The sequence below is a fragment of the Hemicordylus capensis genome, chromosome 1 (genome assembly GCF_027244095.1).
Source record: "Hemicordylus capensis ecotype Gifberg chromosome 1, rHemCap1.1.pri, whole genome shotgun sequence".
Lineage (NCBI taxonomy): Eukaryota > Metazoa > Chordata > Lepidosauria > Squamata > Cordylidae > Hemicordylus > Hemicordylus capensis.
The window spans coordinates 426,147,058-426,169,315 of NC_069657.1; the positions used below are offsets into that span (position 1 = coordinate 426,147,058).

Here is a 22,258-nt window from a genome sequence, read left to right on the forward strand (position 1 = left end):
AAATAAGATTTTGTTTTGCACAATCAGTCTTCAAAATATATAATAGATTGCACCAAGAACACAAACATTTTAACTGCAGACCGAATTACCAAGGCTGTAGTCTCCAGTTCTGTTCCTAGCAACCACTCTAGTAAGATTGAGACTCCAGCGCTGGTCTGCTCCCACTGCTGTAGCAGTTCACAGAGTATGGAAAATGTTAAATCCAAGGCCATTGATGCATTGACGACATGGAAGTCAGGCCCTGCAGAGGGGGAAAAATTGGATGAGTAAACTTATATTGAACAGACATTGCACATATACCACTAAATAGGCAAATCTATGTGCAATTTTCAAAAACAAACAAGTGTCTACCTTTGGAATAACTAAATTAAATACATTATATTAAATTAATAACTAAATTAAATAGGAATGTCCTTGTCTGATTTGCTTACTTTGCTTCAAGTATTTCACTTTTGAAATATTTTACAACTTATTGGCAAGGCTGGTCTTCAGCTTTAGCCACTTTTCTTTAGCTCAAGTTAATCTTTGGTTTTGGCACTTAGCTCAGCTGCTGAAGACAGGACTAGAACCCCGCTTTTGGAGTCTGGTCACCTGGGGCAAATGCAGCCCCTGGCAAATGCAGATTTCCACCCCATGTGATTCTGCTGTCACAAGTGAGGCCAACCCTTCTGCAACAGCTAGCACAGAGTTTTCTGAGCATAAAGGTCCAATCATGTGAAAGGATTTTCTGATGTAATTTTAAGATTCACAAAAGGGGGGAAATATTGACCAGAGAAAAAGAAGAGGGGAATGAAAACATGTCAAGATACTATGGAGAACATTCTGAACTACTTCTTTGTTAATATCGTTCCCAGAAGTCATAGTGAAAAGAGTAGGAATTAGGGGTGTGCAAGGTTCGGAGTCCCCCCCGGTCCGGAAGGGGGGGGACTGTGACTTTAAGCAGGGGGGGTAGTACTTACCCACCCCCGCCGCGCTTCCCCCTCTGGTGCTGTTCCTTGTTAAAATCTTCTTGGGGCGACAGAGCTCCGCTCTGCCGCCCCTGCCCCCGTCGTCGCTTGCAAGGCTTTCAGAAAGACGAGCGCGCGTGCTGCGCAGAGCGCATGTGCGCCACTAGCGCTCGTCTTTCTGAAAGCCTTGCAAGCGACGACGGGGGCAGGGGCGGCAGAGCGGAGCTCTGTCGCCCCAAGAAGATTTTAACAAGGAACAGCACCAGAGGGGGAAGCGCGGCGGGGGTGGGTAAGTACTACCACCCCCCGCTTAAAGTCACAGTCCCCCCCCCTTCTGGACCGGGGGGGACTCCGAACCTCCAGACCGGTCCGGTGGTCTGGCCAATGAGGCCGGACCAAAACCGTGCACACTTCTAGTAGGAATCACCTGGCTGGTTTGTGCGCTAAGCTGGGGAAAATGATATTCAGAAGAGAAAGAATTAATATTAACTAGATTAACCTGCACAGAGCATCTGTGCGCTAGTTATTGATCGCTCCCCTCACCCACTGCCACAGCCTCCCTCACCTCAGGTGTGTGTGGGGTGTGTGTGTATATATATATGTGTGTGTATTTCCCCCTCTCCTCTGCAATCAAGAACATCTTCCAACCAGTAACAGTTGCATTCCAACTGACTTTAACCATCACAGGCTCCTCCCTCCTATCTGCATATGGAATCCCCACTGCCCAATCACCATGGTTCTTCTGCTCTCATAGGCCCCTCCTCCCTATCTGCATATGGAATCCCCATTGCTCTATCACCACAGTCCTTCTGCTCGCGAACTCTCACGAGAGCTGCCACATATGGGATTAGCCATGGGTATGCCTTAGAGAATTATATATAACCTTCCACAGTTCTCAGATTTTGAATTCACGGGGGCCATCAATAAAAGAATGTTTCAACACAAAAGATCACAATTACCTGCACATTAAAAAAAAAAAAAGATAATGAACAATGGACACCAATTGTAAGAACTTGTCTGATGCCAAACTGGTTTGGATTAAAAACAAAACAAACACAGTCACAACTTATTCTTCATGCCCAAAGGGAGTTTTGTTTTAAATACACGAGACAGCAGCTTGTGTATTTAATATCCCCATACAATGTGTATTTAATATCCCCATACAATATTTTCCACTTTTAAAATGGAAAGGACTTTCAAAAGTAGTTTTTATGGGTCTTCACAATACAAAAAGAAAAACCTCACTTTCAGTCTTGGCCTTTAGCTATTACATGTGTAAAGTTGTGCCGTCAAGTCAGTGTCGACTCCTGGCGCCCACAGAGCCCTGTGGTTGTCTTTGGTAGAATACAGGAGGGGTTTACCATTGCCTCCTCCTGCACAGTCTGAGATGATACCTTTCAGCATCTTCCTATATTGCTGTTGCCTGATAAAGGTGTTTCCCATAGTCTGGGAAACATACCAGCGGGATTCGAACCAGCAACCTCTTGCTCCCTAGGCAAGTTATTTCCCTGCTGTGCCATTAGGTGGCTCGATTACATGTGTACTTGTACTTCTACAATAATGATTTTCAAACTAACCTCAGGGTCCACTTTTATTTGTAAGAACAAATTTGTGTGTGTGTATGTACACACACACACACACACACAGAATGAACATCTGCCATGGAATCTCCGAGCACTGCACATAATCTTAAGGTTTCCACTCAGTTTGTGTGTGACACTGACCAGACCATTTCCTGAGCAAACTGAATGTTCACCCTAGAACACACCCAAAGTTCCCCTCTGGCTGCACATTGCAGAGAAGATCAGGAGGGCTGGGCAAGCTGTTGTTCAGGGAAGTTTGTCCACCAGTACTGAACTTCTAACAAACTCCAAGGTTCTCCAGACACACTTTGAAAACCAGCACTCGTCTATATTATTATGCTCATGATATTCTTAATTCTAGAGTTCTCAAATGGTTATCCGCAAAAATGAAAATGTGAATTTGATGTTCTGGAAAAATACTTATGTATAGTCTTCACCATCATGAAAATTAGAGAATGTATTTGACGTGATTTGTTCCAGAGCTCTCAGTATTTTTGCAATTACACCATCCATTGTAACTTTTCCAACATAAGGGCTAGGAATGTTGGAGACATTTTTTAAATAGATGGTGTTCTAACAAGAGTTCCACAGGCTGCAGAGGAAAAAGTAGCAGGAAGTAATTTATGCAGTACCTATTTCCAAGGCTGACATGTCACCCTCTCAGCCTTTCTACTGTATATTTGCATGTTACAGAACTGCAATTATGGCTTGCAAATTACACTTGCTGCAGAGTCCTTATACCCCATCGCTAAACCTTGGATTTCTGTTGAAGAGTTCAGACTATTAAGGTGTTTTTTTAAAAATAGAGGCAGTCAGCTCTGTGCAAACAAAAAGCAGCAATTGACTAACAGCCAATACAGAAAAGTCTAAAAGTGGTCTAAAATTTAGTTTTAAAATGTAGTTCCCTGTAAAGGAAATGTTTATTGGTTGATTTATAATAAATGAGAACACATGTTTATCAGTTTCTAGAAATGTATAAAGCGCAAGTTCTAATGTGCAAAAAGTATCAGTCAGATGGAAGATAAGTATCTTACTTAATCAAGCTATTTAACTGGTTAAAATACAGGGCATCTTTTGTTCCTCAACTAGCAATTACAAGAAATGTTTAGGAATGCATACCACACTTCAAATACAAAGAATGGAAGTTTTTTTTAAAAAACCCAACAAACCAGGTATTTTAAGCTTCAGGAAGAATGTTTTTTTTATATAAAGGTAAGAACTACAGTGTTTTGAGTTTTCTTTGTTAATCCATTTAATGTAGAACAAGACCACACACACACAAAAAACTTTTGATCATGCCAGATGTAAACATTTTTCTTGGTAGACTATTATGTGCCTTCAAAATATACAACCCTTTTATTTTTATCCCTCCCCCTCCCCCCATGTAGAATTGTAAGAACATACCAACAGGCTATTTTAATTTTATTGAATAACAAAATATAAGCACTGAGAAAACAAAATATGACAGCAGTTTTGAAAATGGGATACTGTCAATGAACAAAGAATATCTACAGTTTTGTGTTTACTAATCACTTCTGTTAACTTATATGAGGAGCTGTCAAATAATTTCAGAACAAACAATACATTTAATTGCAGAACAATGTATTGCATTTAATGCAATTACAGACAAATAATTCAGTTTTTAAAACCCTCAAACCACAATGGGTTAAAAAACAGCCACATTGTACTATTTGAAAGAAATACTTTCTCCAAAACTACAAGAGCAATATTAGGTGAATCAGGGGCGTAGCAAGGTTGGAGTGGGCCCAGAGACAAGATTTTAAAATGGGCCCCCCCCAAAGTCCAGGGCCTCCGCACACCCCAGGCCCCCAAGGATTTAAGTCTGATATTCCAAAATAAGTATGCTGCCTGGAAATACATTTCACTGAATACACACACACGTCACAATATATAGTGATATACATTGAGTACTATACATTTGTATTACTTTTAATGCCTAGAACACACTAGAAAGATGAGTTATTAAAATGGGCCCCTCGCTGCAGATTAGCAAAGGAGACTTTCAACCATGCAGGGTGAGCCTATGTTTGTTTTCTCAGAATTCTGAACAAATTCAGTCAAGTTTGATTGCAGGAGGTTTTTCACAGGAGGCTTTTAAAGCCCTTTAAGACACATCTCCTCTCGAATGGAGATGCTGCATTCACATGTTGGCCAGATTTACCCTGAAGTCCCTGCAAGTTATTGGGGAGCAGTTCACACACAAGAAAAATAAAATAAAAGCACCACACATGCTTCACAGTTCTCACTCAGACCTTCTGGGTTGCAAAACAACTTGAACATAAGTGCATTTATAAATGAATGAATGAATGAATGAATGAATGAAATTAATAAAATACTGTTCCAGAAGTTTTTGCAATTTTCTGCCATGAAACAAGCCACTTATAGGACTTTTTAGATAGTTTTTTTTAAGTCAGCAAATTTTCCAACCTGTTTCAAAATAAATATTCAGAGACTTCTCGGTCCCGTCCCCCCCATATCCAAGCCCTATGGCAAGCAGATCCCTATATAGGGGGGGGGGGCGGGAAAGGTAACCACAAAAAGGAGTTCACACTCTACCTGGCAAATGCTGGTCTGGGTTAAGCAGGGCAGCAAGGGGTCTTCTGCTGCAGAGAACACTCTGGCTGCCTCCTCCTTCCTGGCTTGCTTGGGCCCTACTCGAGTTCAGGCTTCACTGCGGCCTACACGGAGGCCTCCGTGGAAACCCCGCCCACCCGCCGATCAGCTGAGAGGCGGGAGAAAAGGAGCTCTTTGCAGCTGGCCTGCTGCTTCCATTGCGGGCCAGCAGAACAAGCAGGAGAGACGGCGAACAGGGCAAGTGGCTGAGGGGCCTTGGGGCTGGGCAGGGGGCAATGGGGAGTCACATGAGGTGCCTCTGGGGTGCCCCTCCAGGCAGTGGGCCCCCCAGACAACTGTCTCCCCTTGCCCTATCATTGTTACGCGCCTGAGGTGAATGGAATATAGCAAATCAAATTTTCTCATATTTTAAGAGGGAAAATTATGCTTATTAGGAAATTATATGAGACTCCATCCAGAAATAAAGGTTAGGCTCCTTTAAATCCTATTGATTTCCTTGAGTGATGTTGACTTTTTCCAGGAGTGCACCCATGATCATTTCACCACATACTGGTATCTGAATACAAGCACTAATATATATCCTGAACGATCCACAATTCAGTTAAGCTTTAATTTCAATTTAATTGTCTTAAACTCAAGAATTTAATTCCTTGAACTTAAGACAACTTAATCTTACTGAGTATTGATTCAGTTCCAGATGAGGTGGCCCTTCCCTCCCCGACTACCACCACAGTCTGACCAGGAACCATTTTGCTCTGAGGGGAGGAGAGAAGAAAGATGTGACAAAGCCTAAATGAATCAGCATTTAAATATCTAAACATGTTGCTTGATGTATGGTTCCTTGCTGGAAGCTTTTAGATCACCTGCTAACTGAGCAAGGAGGCACCTATAAAAAGTGGTGATTCTCTTTATTTAGCAGGGGGAGAGCAACTGGCCTTATCCATCCCTAGCACAGCATCCCTCCAGTGACTGTTGCTGGTGTCTATCTTCTTTTTTAGATTGTGAGCCCTTTGGGGAAAGGGAGCCGTGTGTGTGTGTGTGTGTCTGTCTGTCTGTCTATCTGTCTGTCTTTGGGAACTTTGGTTGAATAAATATTCATCGTATATAAACCACTCTGGGAGGTTCACTGGAAAAAGCAGTAGATAAAACGCCACAAATAGGTGAGGAAGTAAACAGAGCAATGAGACTAAATTACCTTCAACTCAGTACTTTGGTACGTGGGTTGTAGACTGTGCTGCTGTTGTCAAAAGTACTACTACTTCCCCAAAATGCAGATGGGCTCCTTCAGATTGATTGGAAATGTTGCTTTATGCATGTAAAGGTAAAGTGTGCTGTTGAGTCGGTGTCGACCCCAGAGCCCTATGGTTGTCTTTGGTAGAATCCAGGAGGGGTTTACCATTGCCTCCTCCTGCACAGTATGAGATGATGCCTTTCAGCATCTTTCTATATCACTGCTGCCTGATATAGGTGTTTTCCATAGTCTGTGAAACATACCAGCGGGGATTCAAACCTGCATCCTCTGGCTTGCTAGTCAAGTCATTTCCCCGTTCAGTAGCACTGAAGACCACTGACCATAATAAAAATTCTGTCTGTCTAAAGTCCTCTGCAGAATCTGAGGTTTACAGGATATGAGCTGGGCTCTCACTAGCACCCCTACTGCCTCTTAAATTGAATGAAAAATCAGGAATGACTGTTCCGACTATCGCGTTGCCACACTATGGCCAAGATGAACTTGGGCATGCCTGAGTGCTGCTCAGGAACCTACTGTGAAGATACATTTTGGTCTGGAGGCTAACTCTCTTTGATTCTCAAATCTCATTCAAAGTCAGTCTGAAAGCCACTCTGAATCTACCACTGGAATTTGGTGGCAACTCTTAATTATCAGTGCACAGGATGGGTGTGTTGGTCTGACCGATTACGACACTCCAGTCAGGCATGCATAGATTTCATAGCACAGTTGAAAAACTTTTCTAGGATTACTGGAACACGATGCTGGTTGAACAAAGAACCATACAAACATCAATCACATTTAAACCTCTCATCCACATTTCTACTGCACAGTTTCATAAAACCTTTCAACAATAATAGTAGCTGGCCTTTCCATATAATTATTTAGTTTTAGTTAGTTTAAAAAAAAAACTGTTTTGTTACAAAATGCAGCCAGTAGGAATGCCACATGTAGGACACTTTCCTCTTGCCTCTTCTATAACCTTTCAAAAAACCTGGTTAGTCAGCAGGGGGGAAAATCAATATTTCTTGCATGTTTGACTAGCTTTTAAAGACATTTATTAAATTTCACTGCTGAGGAATTTTTATGGATCTCATTTGCTCCTCTCACTTCTTGTTTGAAGACTTGACCCAGAATCGGTTATGCATTCACTGGAGGCTAAGTCAGAAAAAAGGCAGTTTACATTATGGTTTGCTTACCAAAATTTAAAAAAAAAAGTTGGAGAATAACAAAGTTAAAAAAGAAAAATGGAAAATATATGGGCCAATAATTCAGTTACCAGTTTGTTTCCTTTTTGCTTGGCACTATATTCTGGAAGCCAGAAATACTACTTGTCAAAACTTAACATTTGTACTTTGGTGCCAACATAATTTCATTAATAAATACCATCAGCAGGCATAAGTGGAACAAGCACAGATACCTTAAATTATTCTCTCCCCCGCCTCTCCCTCCAAAATTAGATGGCTTTTAACTTCATAAGCCATAGGTTGGAAAGGACCCAATGGGATGAGTAGGCCCAACCAATTACCCGGGGACAGAATATTCTTTTACTTCTGAATGGAAAGTGATAGCAAGCTTCCAGTGTAAATAGGTTTTTGATCTGGTAGACAGTAGTAATATAGTTTACTATAACCACATCTGATCCTAGAGTCTTCAATAGATTTGAGTGCTCAGTAGAGCACTCATGAATATGAGCCTGTGAGATAAAAGAATGACAGACAAATCCAAATAAGTATATATGCAAAGTTTATGGTCATGGGGATTTGTATACATGCTCCTTGTACCCACTCACATTGTTCTCCTTTTCTTCCTTTGCAGTTTCCTGTTCAGAAGCTGCTCCCACAGAATATCTATACTATTTTTAAAACTACCTTGTAATAAGGTAATTTAATAATTTAACAAGTGGTTTAGAAATTTGGCACAAGAGCTAATTAAAGAAAATGCACTATTTGTGCACCTACAGCAATATGCTTTAACATTTTCTAGGTTTCAAATACATGTTAGGCTATGAGCTAAAGTCTTCAGTCCAACCATTCAAAAAAAAAGAAGAAGAAGAAGAAGAAGAAGAAGTCTCAATTAGAATGGACAAAAATGTTTCTGCTACAAGTAATTCTTGCCCAGTCACTTTTATTTTTCAAGCACCAGTTTCTTAAATTTTTAAAGATAGGAATATGAGTTATTGAGAGCATTACACAAAGCAAAGCAGGCTCTTAATGATACCTACACATCAGTGGGGTAATCACCATTAGATAAGGGGGGGGTAGTGTCTCCTGCCCCCTCCCACGCTGTGCACTTGCTTCCTGCCAGCCACTTACTCGGGCTCAGCACTGCCTCACGAATCCATCCCAGTGAAATCAGGCAACTAAGACAAGCATGTTCTTGCCTTGTTCTGGCATGGGACAGCATAGTCATGTCATCAGACAGCATGCTGCTTAGTTGGAGCTGCCCAGAAAAGGCAAGTCACTGCTGGCAGGTGCAGGCAGGCAGGCATATGCATCATGGGTGGTGGCAGGAGGGAGCCTTTACGACACCCCTGCTACACACGTAAACTGTTCCTGATAAATTGTTCAGGATGCTCTATGAGAAGGCAGGAAGATCAGCTCAATTAACACCATCAGAGGAACTCTCAACCTCATAGTCCCCTGGTTTAGATGTCACATGGAACCTCAGTTAAAGTGGGCTCCAGCCTCTAAGCTTTGGGAATAGGTATTCCCCTGCTCCCATCCCTGTGCGAGAGCCCACTTCCCGTATCAGTGAAAACGAACCAAGATTGGTCATTATATCTGAACTGACCAAACTCAGTTTATTCTAGCTTGCTTACTTAAAATAATCCAAGAACTGTAGCAAAGTGTGAAGTAAGTTACAAATCAATAATCTTGGTTTATTTAAAGTATGTAGATGGGAATAAAGGGGAGTTTGGACATCACAACCAACCTTGGTTTATTTTAACCTATATGGGAAGTGGATTCTATCATGGGAATGGGCGTGGGTGTGTGCTTCTGAGGCTCAGAGACATCATGCAGAGTCAGAGTTTAACCAAGGTTCCATGTGACGACTGAACTGGTAAGTGAAATGATTAATGGAATTTGAAACAAAGTTCTTCTCTCATATATATATATATATATATATATATATATATATATATATATGAATGAATGAGAGAAGCCATGTGCAAATACACGCACAAATCACACCACCTCTGAGATCTCCTTAGAACTTTTCTGTCAAAGTTTTCTGCACACAGAGGAAAATACTAAGTGAATTACCTGAAAAGGAAGGTCTTGGGCTGTTTCCAGAGAGTACTCTCCTAATTCTTTCTCCACTCCAACCTTTTCTTGCTATGCTTACAAATTAAATACATGTATAGCAGAAGACATACTTTCACTCCAACTGTTGCTTTAAGCATATAGTGTACTCAAACTACAATAAATAAGAGATGCTGCTGCTCTCCCATTAATTAGGGGGTCCCACTGGCAAGCTCTCTCTCTATGGCCCCTGAAACTTGAAAAAGACCTTTTACTGGCAATCAGTCTTGTTGGGAAGAAGAAGTCCCCTCCCCCGCTTCTCTCTAATGAGATCTGGACCATGTCAGCTTTCTTTCTTTCTTTCTTTCTAAAATCTACTTTTGTTTCTTTGTTTGTTTCTTCAATAGTCTGTGTGCTAAGTATGGATTACTCCACACTGCACATACAAACCAGCTATGCAGAAAGCAACTTAATAAGACAGAAAAGTGGATAACATCAGGACATCATTTTACAGAGACTGCAATAAACAGTATTCTAAACAAACTCCAGACATGCCAAAGAACTGCTTTATTTTCCAGTACACAGAAGATCTGTATACTGTTTACTACTGATATAGCCATTAAGTCCAATTCATACATCATTCTGGATGTTAAAAATGAGGTGAGGATGATAGCATACCACTGTCACATGTGGAAATAGACAAATAAAAATGATAGATAGATAGATAGATAGATAGATAGATAGATAGATAGATAGATAGATAGATAGATGTGTGTGTACACACACACATATGAATAATGCTTGATAAAAAACCCAACATGGTTACTTTCGGGTTTTACCCTTGGCTTGGAAACGATTGCCATGCAGAGAACCAGAGTTACACTATGACATCACAAAAACTCCAGATTTCTGACCAGAAGCAAAGGAACTAGAAGGAATCAAGGGATTCACTGGCAATTTCCATGTTAAATCAGAGCTTGCCAGCAGGTGGCACCATAAAGCTAACTGTCCTACATGCCAAATGATATGCAAAATATACAAAATACACTACATTTTGTATATGTGTTCTTCAACTGCTGAACAGCATTGGAAAGTCCTTTTACCTAATTTTAGTCGCTTGTGGACAAAATAGCAGCAATCATTAACAGAACTATAGACAGATAATATGAGGAATAACAATTCACTTATTCTGAAATATTATTTTATTTGTGGGTGAAGCACATAGATGGATAGCAAGAATGAAAATTGGACAATATACAATGTTTCTGTACAAGCATGCCTACATAGCTATCTTATTGGAGTGTGCATGTTAATATGATAAACCTGCATGGATGGCAAAGTGTTCTGTGATGGAAATCAATGATAAAATCTGTATAATTTCCTTTTAGAATCAACTTGAGTGGATGAGTGGATCACAACAGGGCCTCCCCAAAATAAGACAATTGTTTCTACATACTGTAGGAACTCTCTAGGAATGCCTAAGTAGGTAAGTTTGTAATTTTGCCATTTTGGAAGGGTGGTATACAAATCAAATCAAATAAATAAAACAAATTTTTAAAAATCGGAGCTTTCAGAACTTTCCAGTACCTATCGAATGCTGAGAGTTCTTCAGCCAGGTTGTCAGTTGGTTTAAAAATATAAATAAAGGAAAATGGGGGGCAGGGAAGAAGATCGGGAAGTGGCCTGTTCAAGCCTCTGACAGTGTAAAGAAAGGATCGTGGAAGGGAGGATTTGGGGTGGGGCAATTCATGTCATGATGAAAAGCTCACCTTCCTGTACTCTACAGGTGTGTTTAAAAAGGAAGAAACAGAAATACTTCTCTTTTTTTTATTCTCCAGGACCATGCCCTTGGCTATCCTCTATAATAAGATGGTTCGGTGTGTGTCCATGCCTTAGAAGGCTGGTGTCTGCGTCCGTGTCTCCCTTGGCTGTTCTGGGCATGCGCGAAGCGCATTCCCAGAACAGTCCGAGGGAGACACGACCGCCGACACCAGGCGGCCATGCTGGCCGGTTCTCCTGTCGCCGCCTCTGCCCGCCTGGCCGGAGAAAGGACGCCGGGAAGGGAAAGACGGCGGGGACGGCCAGCACTCTGGGCGGCGGGGGCGGCACTCTGGCCGGTTCTCTTGCTGCCGCCTCTGCCCGCCCGGCCAGAGAAAGGACGCCAGGAAGGGAGCGGGCAGCACTCTGGCCAGCGGGGACGGCACTCTGGGAGGAGGGAAGGGAACGGATGCCGGGGAAGGGAAAGACGGACATCGGGCGCGGACACTGGGAAGGGAAAGATGGTGGGGGCGGGCAGCACTCTGGGCGCCGGGGGCGGCCGCAGCAAGGCAATGGCGGCGGCACCACAGAGAAGCTGCGGCGAAGGGAAAGATGGCGGGTGCGAAAGGGGGGGGCTTGGAGAGAGGGAAACGGAAAGAAGAGAGTGGGAGAGAGGGAAGGGTAGACAACAAGAGGGTGGGGTGGGAGAAAAGGAAAACAGATACACAAGTGTGGGTCAAAAGACAGGGAGAGAGAGTAGGGGAAAACAATCAGAAAAAGAAACCCATTCCAGACCAGAGAAGGCACTGGGCCCAGCCAAAAGGAGGAGGACGCAGTGAAGCCAAAGGAAGCAGAAATATGCGGCACCAAAAGTCTACTAGCTAACATGGGCCAGGGACTGAGGGAGGAAGGCAAAGACAGAGAGAGAGAAATAGAGAGTGGGGGGGGGGAAGGAGTGAGTGAGGGAGACAGGACAATAGGAAGATGGAAAGAAGGAAAGAAGGAAGGAGAGAAAAGAGAGAGGGGGAGGGAAAAGGACAATAGAAACAAGGAGGGAGGGAGGGAAAGTAGGAAAGAGAGAAGAAAGGAAGGAAGAAGAAAGAAAAAGGAGAAAGAAATAAGGAAGAAGGACCAAAAAAAGACAGAAGGGAGGGAGGAGCAGCCAGCCCCAAAGAGCGAGCCCATTAAAGAAAGAAAAGAGAAAAAGACCAAGAAAACAGAAATATGGGAGTTAGCAGAGGTGGAAAAAAGGAAGGAAAAGAGGGAGAGGGAGAGAGAAGAAAGGAAGGAAAGAAAACAGAGGAAGAGAGAGAAAGGGAAGAAAAAGGAAAGACAGAAAGAGAAAAAGAGAAAAGGAAAGGAAGGCGAAAGAGAGACGGAGAAGGAATAAAGGAAACAACAACAACAACAAAAGGTACTAGCGCCCGTTATTTTAATGGGCTTAAAACTACTAGTATAGCAATAAAATGCTTAGATTTGGTGCTGATAGCCACAAAACCGATCCTTTAGCACAAGGCTGCTCAACTTCGGCCCTCCTGCAGATGTTGGCCTACAACTCCCATAATCCCTGGCAATGGGCCAACGTGGCTGGGGATTATGGGAGCTGTAGTCCAAAAACAACTGGAGGGCTGAATGTACCACAGCAGGGGAAGGCTCATGGGAACGAGCAATAAAAAAGACATTTTCCCTTTCCCCTCCTTCAGCTTCTCTGGTAAGACCTAAACAGTTCTTCTTGTTCAGGAGTTCAGGTCTTGAACAGGAGTGTTCCTATTAGGGATAGGAAATACATTTCAGCATTTTGTTGCGTGCCCACTCATAAGTTAGAGCCAGTGTGGTGTAGTGGTTAGAGTGCTGGACTAGGACCGGGGAGACCCGAGTTCAAATCCCCATTCAGCCATTGCTGGGTGACTCTGGGCCAGTCACTTCTTTCTCAGCCTAACCTACCTCACAGGGTTGTTGTGAAGAGAAACTTAAGTATGTAGTACACCGCTCTGGGCTCCTTGGAGGAAGAGCAGAATATAAATGTAATAATAATGATAATAATAAGTTATATTGGTGCAATAGTGCCAATATATAGAATACATACCATCATTTTAAGCCAAAAAGTCGAAAACAAAAAGGAAACGTATGAGTTTAAGTCTTCAAAATATGACACAGCTCTTTCTGAAGATCACAACAAATCTCAAATGCAAAACAAGACAATGTGTTTTCAGGGGAACAGAGGAGTACTGTACTACGTATCAAGAGCACTGGACTATACTAACTGTGCTCCAGGTCTTCATGACAAAGGCAAAAGGAATGCATTTTCCAGAGGCTGCCTCTCAGCTAAAAAAACCAAACCAAACCTCTACACGCATACATACCTGAAGGACTGACAGAAGAATTTTCAACCTCAGTAATCTGAGGACCAAACTACACACAACATTTAAAGTGTTTAGTGCTAACAACTTTCATTTTTTCTTTAGCCAACCACAGCTAGATTGGAGGGGCATTACCATGGCAGAGGTGGGTGGGATTTTAATCCCCTGCCCAATCACAGTCCTGACAGGTTTTGGATAATTTTAGTTACTAAAATTACAATACCTTGATTCCATTGGTTCTATGTACTGTTTTATTTTATCCCTGAGGATAGAGTAGTTAAAAACCTGTGTGTATAGTATCTAACAACATAGTTCATGATAGGTAAATTCAGAAACTTCTCAGTTCAGCATTGTGGATGGGGTACACCATACCCTGCCCCTGCTAACTGGGCAAAGAGGCACCTTTTACTGTGGTGATTCTCTTTATTTAGCAGGGGGAGAGTAACTGGCCCTATCCACCCCCAGCACAGTATTTCCAGTGACTGTTGCTGGTGTCTATCTTGTTTTTAGAATGTGAGCCCTTTAGGGACAGGGAGCCATCTTATTTATTAATTATTTCTCTGTGTAAACTGCCCTGAGCCATTTTTGGAAGGGCGGTATAGAAATCAAAATAATAATAATAATAATAATAATAATAATAATAATAATAATAATACGCAGGTGAATTATTCTTAATGTATTTTTACTGCACAGGGCTTTGGAACGATCTGGATGCACAATGGCTGTAAAAGGGTTTCACTTCTACCTCATTTCGTAATTTAGGGCAAAAGTGCTGATAACAACCCTAAATAAGTCAAAACATTTGTCCAAGATGATGATGATGATGCAGGTTCAAGGATTATACACGGCTAGTTTAAATATTACTCATCACCTCTGGTCAGAGGTAAAAAGGTCTTTGCCAGGCAACTGATTCATGGGGCAGGGAGCAATGTTTAAGCATTACTTCCGTGTTCCGTGTGGAGAATGGTCACACATCATTGGGCGTGACTTTTCTCTGGCTTCTATGCAAGTAATATCACACACTCCCCACCTAGTGGGGGGGGGGCTACCTCAGGGCCCAGGGACATTTGTCCCACCTTGTTCAGTTATAGCTATGTCCCCAGCCACCACCCTCAGCTGTGCAAAGGTCTCCTGCTCACTCAGACATCTCCATCCTTTCTCCGTGCTGTCCTTTTTTGCTTGGATCTGCCTCCCAGAACAAAGGGTGGCTTGGCGGGGGTAGTGGAAGGAAGGGCAAGTGGTTCCTCAGACAAGTATTCCCCCACCAGCCCCCTATCCTTGTTTCAGAAATCTAACATGTGTGACACAACTCTCCCATCCAGAAATGCACATTGCCCCTTTTGTGCCCCCCCTAAGTTTTCTTTCCTAGTGCTGCCACTGCCCAGAACACCTACAAAGTTTTGCATCTCTCCCATCCTGCAAATCCCTCCTCCAAGCCCACCTCTATTGTGACGTCTTTGGTACAACACTCTAGTTCCCATACTCTACTTTAACAAAACGCAAATACAGGTAACTGCAGTCGTCTCAATATTCGTCCCCTCCTTCAGCTGCCATTATTTTCTTCCCCTTCTTCTATTTTCTCCCTTGAATAATTTTCTAGATTGTAAGCTCCTTGGGACAGGGACCTGTCCTCTCATTTTTTATAAAGCACTATGTATATGGATAGCACTTTCAATAAATAAATAAAGATGACTAGGGTAAGTCATGGAAGAGGAGGGACTCGGGTACTGTGTCAAGTTTCATGAGGATCAGGGCCTTCTAATCCTCTTGGCTGCTTAGCTCCATGGTTCATCAGTGGAGTCAGAGTTAGTCTGTCTCTGTGCAGGTGGGCATGTGAGCACAAAATTAAAGTGTGCAAGTCCCTTGGGGACAGGATTATTATTTTTTATCTGTAAGCAGCTCTGAGTCTATAGGATAGAGTGGCAAATAAATAAATAGTTTGCAACGAAAGATGAAGGCCCAAGCAATGAAGATTTTGTAAAGATTACATATAGCCATGGGTTTATATAATAATAGAGGTATGATTATAGTGTTTAAATGGCAGATAGAATTAAAGTATTGACATTAAATTGTGACGGTATGGGTAGTCCAACTGAAAAGAAAAAAATAGTTGAAGGTTTTTTTAAAAAACCCTGATAGCAGCTCAAATCTATATAATGTCACAACATTTCCACTGAGTTACCACTTAAAGGAGATTGTTGTGAGGGATCCTGGTCTGCTACATGATGCTGATGAAACTAAGCACCACATAGAGGGAAGCATCCAGATTGAGATTTGCATGCGTGGAACGCTTCTGTGTGTGCATTTCCAGTAGGGATATATTTTCAGAGGTTGGAGTAAGCTGCAGAAAGAGGGGGGAAACAGATGAAATTTGTCCCCCCCCTCACCCCCGCTGGCCTTGTGCAAGCAGAAACATTCCCATTCGAACAAGTCTTCGTTCAGATGGTCCTATCATGGTCAAATATAGTGTACTTTCATAAAGTGGAAGTTTCACTAGCTTTTTTAGAACTTAAATCCTTGTTTACCAATGGAAACCTCTTTTCCTGAATAACTATTGCATTATTTTACACAAAAACCAGTCCACTTTGATTTGCTGACTGCTTTCTCACAACAGACTTTTTTGTCTCTTTCATGGCATCTGCTTTAGCTGGGGAAAGGATCTTCCACTATTCTCACTTAATAAGCTGCCATTTCTCTGCAGGAATCTAATTTTATTTTAAATTACACTCTGAAGTGTCACTAAAAATACCTAGAGGACTTCAGCCCTTCTTTTCATTTGTCCTCAAACTTTCTTATCTAAAGTATCCAAGAGAGTTTTCAGCACTTCAGTGTGCCTTTAGCATGGAAGTCTTGTTCCAATTATTAAGAGACAACTTAGCAAAAATACTCATTCCAGTTTGGTTAAGAGTTTCCATCTGCTATTATTTCTTGCAAACCTAAAGGCTACTTCACACAAAGGTTAAGAGTGTGCCACTTACTACACACTAGTTAATTCTTGGTACACTCATGCAGTAAACAATTTTAAAGATGAATTCTATTCAAGTAACTGGGATCTACAGCAGACCCATTACAGCAAACCAATTATTTGTTAGAACTATGGTAGCCCATCAACAGCAGAACGTAAGTTCCCAAATTGTTATCCCATGTTAAAACAACATTTTATTTCAGGTAAATAATCACAGAGGATAAGGCAAGAACATCCCTCCTCTGTTCTAAGTGACAAAATCTAAGGGGATAGTTGTGCTAATCTGCTGTAGCCTAAGCACCATTTGTGGCATCTTAAAGACCAACAGGTTTATTGAAACACACACTTTTAGACACCAGACCCCACTTCATCACTGTTACCCTCGACTGGCATATATAAACATGTGTATAAAGAAAAAGGGGGGAAAGGAAGAATTGGACTTGTTTCTTATCCAATTAAACTCTGTCCTGCCTTGGAGCTCCTGAGAGGGATAACCCAATGAGATGCCCCTGGCTTCCAGCAACCGAGAAGTTATCATTTATTCTGCTTATGATGCGTGATTTTCCTAGTCATAGTATTCAGAGCTTAATGGCAAAAAATATGCAGCATCTTCTCTTAAGATCAGTCTTGTACCTGTACATTTGGCCTCCTGGACTGGTGTGGGATTGGTGTAGTTAAGGCATGCCCGTTTCTGCAGACTCCAATAACCAAAGAAAGCACAAGCCCACCACCTTTTAGCATCCTCAGCCCCCGTTTACATACCCTTTCCCTCTCTTAAACCCTTCTATAGTCTTAATGTCTATCTGAGCAGAGGGTTTTCACACTTACACACCATTAGAAGATCTAGTAAATCACTTAAAGGAAAGATAGGAGACCGAGGAGTCTTTGCAACGTTAGAGACTGAGGCTGGAACTCATCACTGCCACCACAGAAAATGTCATCAAGTCATGAATAATAAGTGCCATTCCAAACAACCCACTGTCCTTTAGCATGGTTTTATGTTTTTAAAATCTCAGCTCAAACATCTGAACTCTAAACTATCAAGTCCACTCTAGGTAAAGTATTCCCACTATACCAGGTAAAGTATTCCCACTATTCCCACTATACTATACTGCACAACTCAAATGACCAGGTGGGCCAGAAACATCCACAACTTGGCGTGCAGGGGCTGAGATCAATACTTCCCACATTATTACATTAAAACTAAAAATATTATTAGTTACTTGTGGATCTAGTCCGCCTGTCAATTTTAACCAAGGATAGTGATCAGAAAATAGATCCTGTCCCTGCTCAGTCAGTGGGGGCCCTGGAGTTCATGCCAGCCACAAACAAATGCCAAGTCCTCTCCCTAAATTGTTGCTGCTTTCAGGTTGCAATGCTAGGCATGCTTACATGGGAATAAACTTCACTGGGTACACCATGGAGCATATCTCTGAGGAAACATGCATAGGATGGCACTATAAGGCAGTTTCTAGCTCCTGTGTTGCTGCAGGATACCCAGGGGCCAGTGAAATAGTCCCTAAAGGCCTAATCTGGCCCCCGAGCCTTAAGTTGTGCAGGCCTGCACTACACCCACAACCTATCAACTTTCTAGCCTATTGCACTGTTTCATATTCTGTCTTTTCTGTATGCTATGATTTTAATATGCTGTCGTTCTGAGTGACCAGCACAGAACTGAGGTATTACAAGTCAGAGGTGAGTATAGTGATCAGAGGCCCTCTTACCCCTGGACTTTGGGGCCAAAGTCCAGGGCCTCCACACCCCCTGAGGGCCCCCAAATCCTCTTTAGACTGTCCTAGGTGGTGTGCTTTGTGCCCTCAAGAATCTACATGTTAAAAATGATGCCACAGGGGGGCCTCCAAAGGCCTTTAGGTCCAGGCTACAAAATTACCTAGGTGCACCTCTGATAGTGATTTCAGGGCCCAAATGACTGCTATAACAGGACTGCAATTAATACATACACACGTTTTCCTCTGCTTGTCTCCAGTATAAAACTAAAAACTTTCATAGTGTTAATCCAAGAATGGCTTCCTCAGCATTCACCAGAAATTTGATTATGTGTTACAATTAAATACCCCCTGTATTCTTCTTACTGCTTTAAAATAAGACTGTTCAGTAGGGATGTGAACGGAATCGGTTCCGTGCACTCCCGGAAGGGCAGAGAGATCACTTTAAGGGGCAGAGAAGGCATTGCCTGCCAGACTCTGCCCCCCCGCTTTCCCCCCGCTGGTGCTCTTCCAAAAGGTGGGCGACCATGTGCGTGGTGACGCCGATCCTGGCTGCAAGGAGGCATGCTGCAGCCGTGCACATCCGCTTTTTGGAAGTGCCCCAGTGGGGCGAGGGCTGGCAGGAAGGTAGTGCCTTCTCTGTCTCTTAAAGCAACCCCCACCCCCTCCAAACCGGTTTGAACACCAGTTGCCAGAACCGGTTTGGTGTGCACACCCCTACTGTTCAGTACTAGAAATAAGCACATACATGTATGTAGGCTTTTAGCCTACTTTCCTCAAGGAAAGTAAGCTTATGAGATCACCCGGCAAAGAGAGAGAGAGAGAGAGAGAGAGAGAGAGAGAGAGAGAGAGAGAACACACAATGCCTGGACCAATATGAACCAAATCGGGTACTGTTGTAGGGGCACATAGGGATACCTCAATAGTGTAGTTTGTGATGTCAGTCAAGATGGTGCACGTGAAAATGTTTGAGGTGCAAGAGGGCTAACTTGTGAACTGCCTAACCGATTTGAACTAAATTTGCTGTGTGGGGAGGGACACACAGGGACATCTCAATGGCATGGTTTGTGATAATGTCATCCACCCTGATTCAAGATGGCAGTTGCGTAAACATTGAGGCGCAACTTTGCTAACTTGTGGACAGCCTAACCAATTTGAACCAAATTAGGTACAGTTGCTGTGCGTGAAACATAGGAACACCTCAATGTTGTAGTTTGTGATGATGTCATTCACCCCAGTTCAAGATGTCAAACTCGTGAACATTTGAAGGGCAAGTGGGCTAACTTGTGAACTGCCTAGCCAATTTGAACCAAATTCGCTGCAGCTGTAGGGACACATAGGGATGCCTTAATGGCATAGTTTGCAATGCTGTCATCCAACCTGATTCAAGATTGCAGACGCATGAATGTTTGAGGTGCAAGTGGAAATCAATTCCAACCAAACTTGGTAGTTGTAGAGACACCTTGAAAGCTTAGTTTGTGATGATGTCATCCACCCTGTTTCAAGATGACAGATGTATGAACGTTAGCCCAGTTTACAAGTGGGCTAACTTGTGAACTGCCTAACCAATGTGGACCAAATTTAGTCCAGTTGTAGGGATAGTAAATGGAAAGTAGGCAGATTAGTTATTACCAGAACAACTTGTTAAAATATACCAGAAGATACATCAACTCATAAAGAGATTTTTTCCCTGCAATGTAGAAACCTTTTTGCGATTATCTCTCCCCCACCTTGAACCCACAATTTGTTCACAGACAACCCTAATCCAGTGATCATTATGCCCAGCAGCCGACTATGCACACAATGTTACACATTAAGCTCTCCCCAGCTGAATAGATGGTCAGCATTGCAGATTCTTACACTGTTGGTTCACCTGTTTGCTGGCAGGACCCCCCACTCCGGTGGTGTTGAAACACAGGACACAGAAATGGATGACTGAGGACTAGGATCTTAGCTACACAAGGCAGGGAGCCTGCAGTGATTTCAGTTTAGTATCATTTTATTGTCTGGGCTTTGAACACAATAGATCCCCATCACTCACTGAAATAATATGAAAGATTAACTTGCTGTTGCCATCCCTAACCTTTAGAATGTGCTTCCTGCTGAGATACTAAGCTCAATATGGTTGGGCAAGGAGACTGAGCGGGTGGTGGCCCCTCAGCTCCAGGCAGTTTTGGATGATACAGATTATCTGGAAACACTGCAAACTGGCTTTCGAGTGGGCTTTTGGGTTGAGATTGCCTTGGTTTGCCTAATGGAGGGTCGCCAATTGTCTATCAACAGATGTGACTCCTGATCCTTTTGGATCTCTCAGCGGCTTTCGATACCATCTGCCATGGTATTCTTCTGGGTCACTTGAGGGTGGTGAGATTGGGTGGCACTGTTTTACAGTGGTTTCATTCCTTCCTTCCTGCAAGATTCCAGATGGTGTTTAGAGACAGCCGCTCTGCAAAGTCAGAATTAAAGTATGCAGTTCCACAAGGCCTCCAACGCTCTTTAACATCTACATGAAGCCTCTTGGAGAGTTCATCAGGAGGTTTAGATCAGGGTGTTATCAATATGATGACACTCAGATCTATTTCTCCATATAGATCCCATCAGGAAATGACGTAACGTCCCTAAATGCCTGCCTGGAGGCAGTAATGGGCTGGATGAGGGATAACAAACTAAAGTTGAATCCAAATAAGACAGAGGTATACACTATGGGGGGTCAGAACAGTTTAGATCTGCCTGTTCTGGATGGGGTTACACTCCCCCTGAAAGATCAGGTTTGTAGCTTGGGAGTGCTCCTGGATCCAAAACTCAGGTTCTTCTCAGGTTGAGGCAGCAGCCAGGGGCACTTTTTATCAGCTTTGGCTGATACACCAGCTACACCAATTTCTGGAAAGAATTGACTGTAAAAACAATGGTGCATATGCTGGTAACCTCCAGGCTTGACTATTGTAATGCACTCTACGTGGGGCTGCCTTTGTATGTAGTCTGGAAACTACAACTGGTACACAATGAGGCAGCCAGACTGGACTCAGGGACAACCCAAAGGGGCCATATAACACCGAATGTAAAAGAATTGCACTGGTTGCCGATATGTTTCTGAGAGAAATACAAAGTGCTTGTTAGCTATAAAGCCCTCAACGGCTTGGGTCTATGGTATTTAAGATAGTGCCTTCTGTGTCATGAACCCTTTCACCTATTAATTAAGATCATCTGGAGAGATCCGGTTATGGTTGCCACTGGCTCGTTTGGTGGTGATTCTGGACCGGGCCTTCGCTTGGGTGCCCCGGGGGCTTAGAATATGCTCCCTGTCAAAATAAGAGCACCTCATTCTCTGTTTGCTTTTAGGAAGACCCTCAAGACACACCTGTGTTTTCAGGCTTTTAACTGAAATTAATTTTAAACTGTTTAATTGTTTTTATCCCATGAGATTGTTTTAACTTTTTATTCTGTGAAATTGTTTTGTTTTACTCTGATTTATATTTGTCATATTCTAAATTGTGTACAATTTAGAGATGCAAATATCAGGTGGCATATACATATGAGAAATAAATAAATAAATAAATAAATAATATTTGGTCACCTTTAAGAGCGCCTTTAAAACACATCTTTTTGGCAGGTTTTTAGCTGAAGTTGTTAATTGTTTTAATAGTATAAATGTTTTGTAAACTGCTGTGAGAGTCATTGAGTGGTATTTTACCACTCTTTTTTGGTACTTTTTTGGCAGGTTTTTAGCTGAAGTTGTTAATTGTTTTAATAGTATAAATGTTTTGTAAACTGCTGTGAGAGTCATTGAGTGGTATTTTAATTGTATTTATTAATTTTATTTTTTATTACATTTATTATTATGTAATAAAAA

General features: G+C 42.4%; 1 protein-coding gene and 1 long non-coding RNA gene across 11 annotated transcripts in view; one reads left to right on the forward strand and one right to left on the reverse strand.

Moving 5' to 3' along the window:
- Nucleotides 1-22,258, reverse strand: part of THADA (THADA armadillo repeat containing) — a 239,717-nt gene that overhangs the window by 4,382 nt on the left and 213,077 nt on the right. For all 8 annotated transcript variants that reach the window (XM_053311591.1, XM_053311582.1, XM_053311600.1 and 5 more), the window contains one exon: nucleotides 90-241. In XM_053311591.1, the coding sequence (XP_053167566.1) occupies nucleotides 90-241 (152 nt within the window). The remainder of the gene's footprint in view (nucleotides 1-89; nucleotides 242-22,258) is intronic.
- The window catches only part of LOC128351817 (uncharacterized), a 57,259-nt gene continuing 40,334 nt past the window's right edge, over nucleotides 5,334-22,258 (forward strand). For 2 of the 3 annotated variants that reach the window (XR_008320056.1, XR_008320057.1), the window contains exons 1-4: nucleotides 5,334-5,591; nucleotides 8,172-8,235; nucleotides 10,006-10,258; nucleotides 10,987-11,084. This is a non-coding gene — a long non-coding RNA (uncharacterized LOC128351817). The remainder of the gene's footprint in view (nucleotides 5,592-8,171; nucleotides 8,236-10,005; nucleotides 10,259-10,986; nucleotides 11,085-22,258) is intronic. The other variant, XR_008320058.1, reaches the window with a different exon arrangement.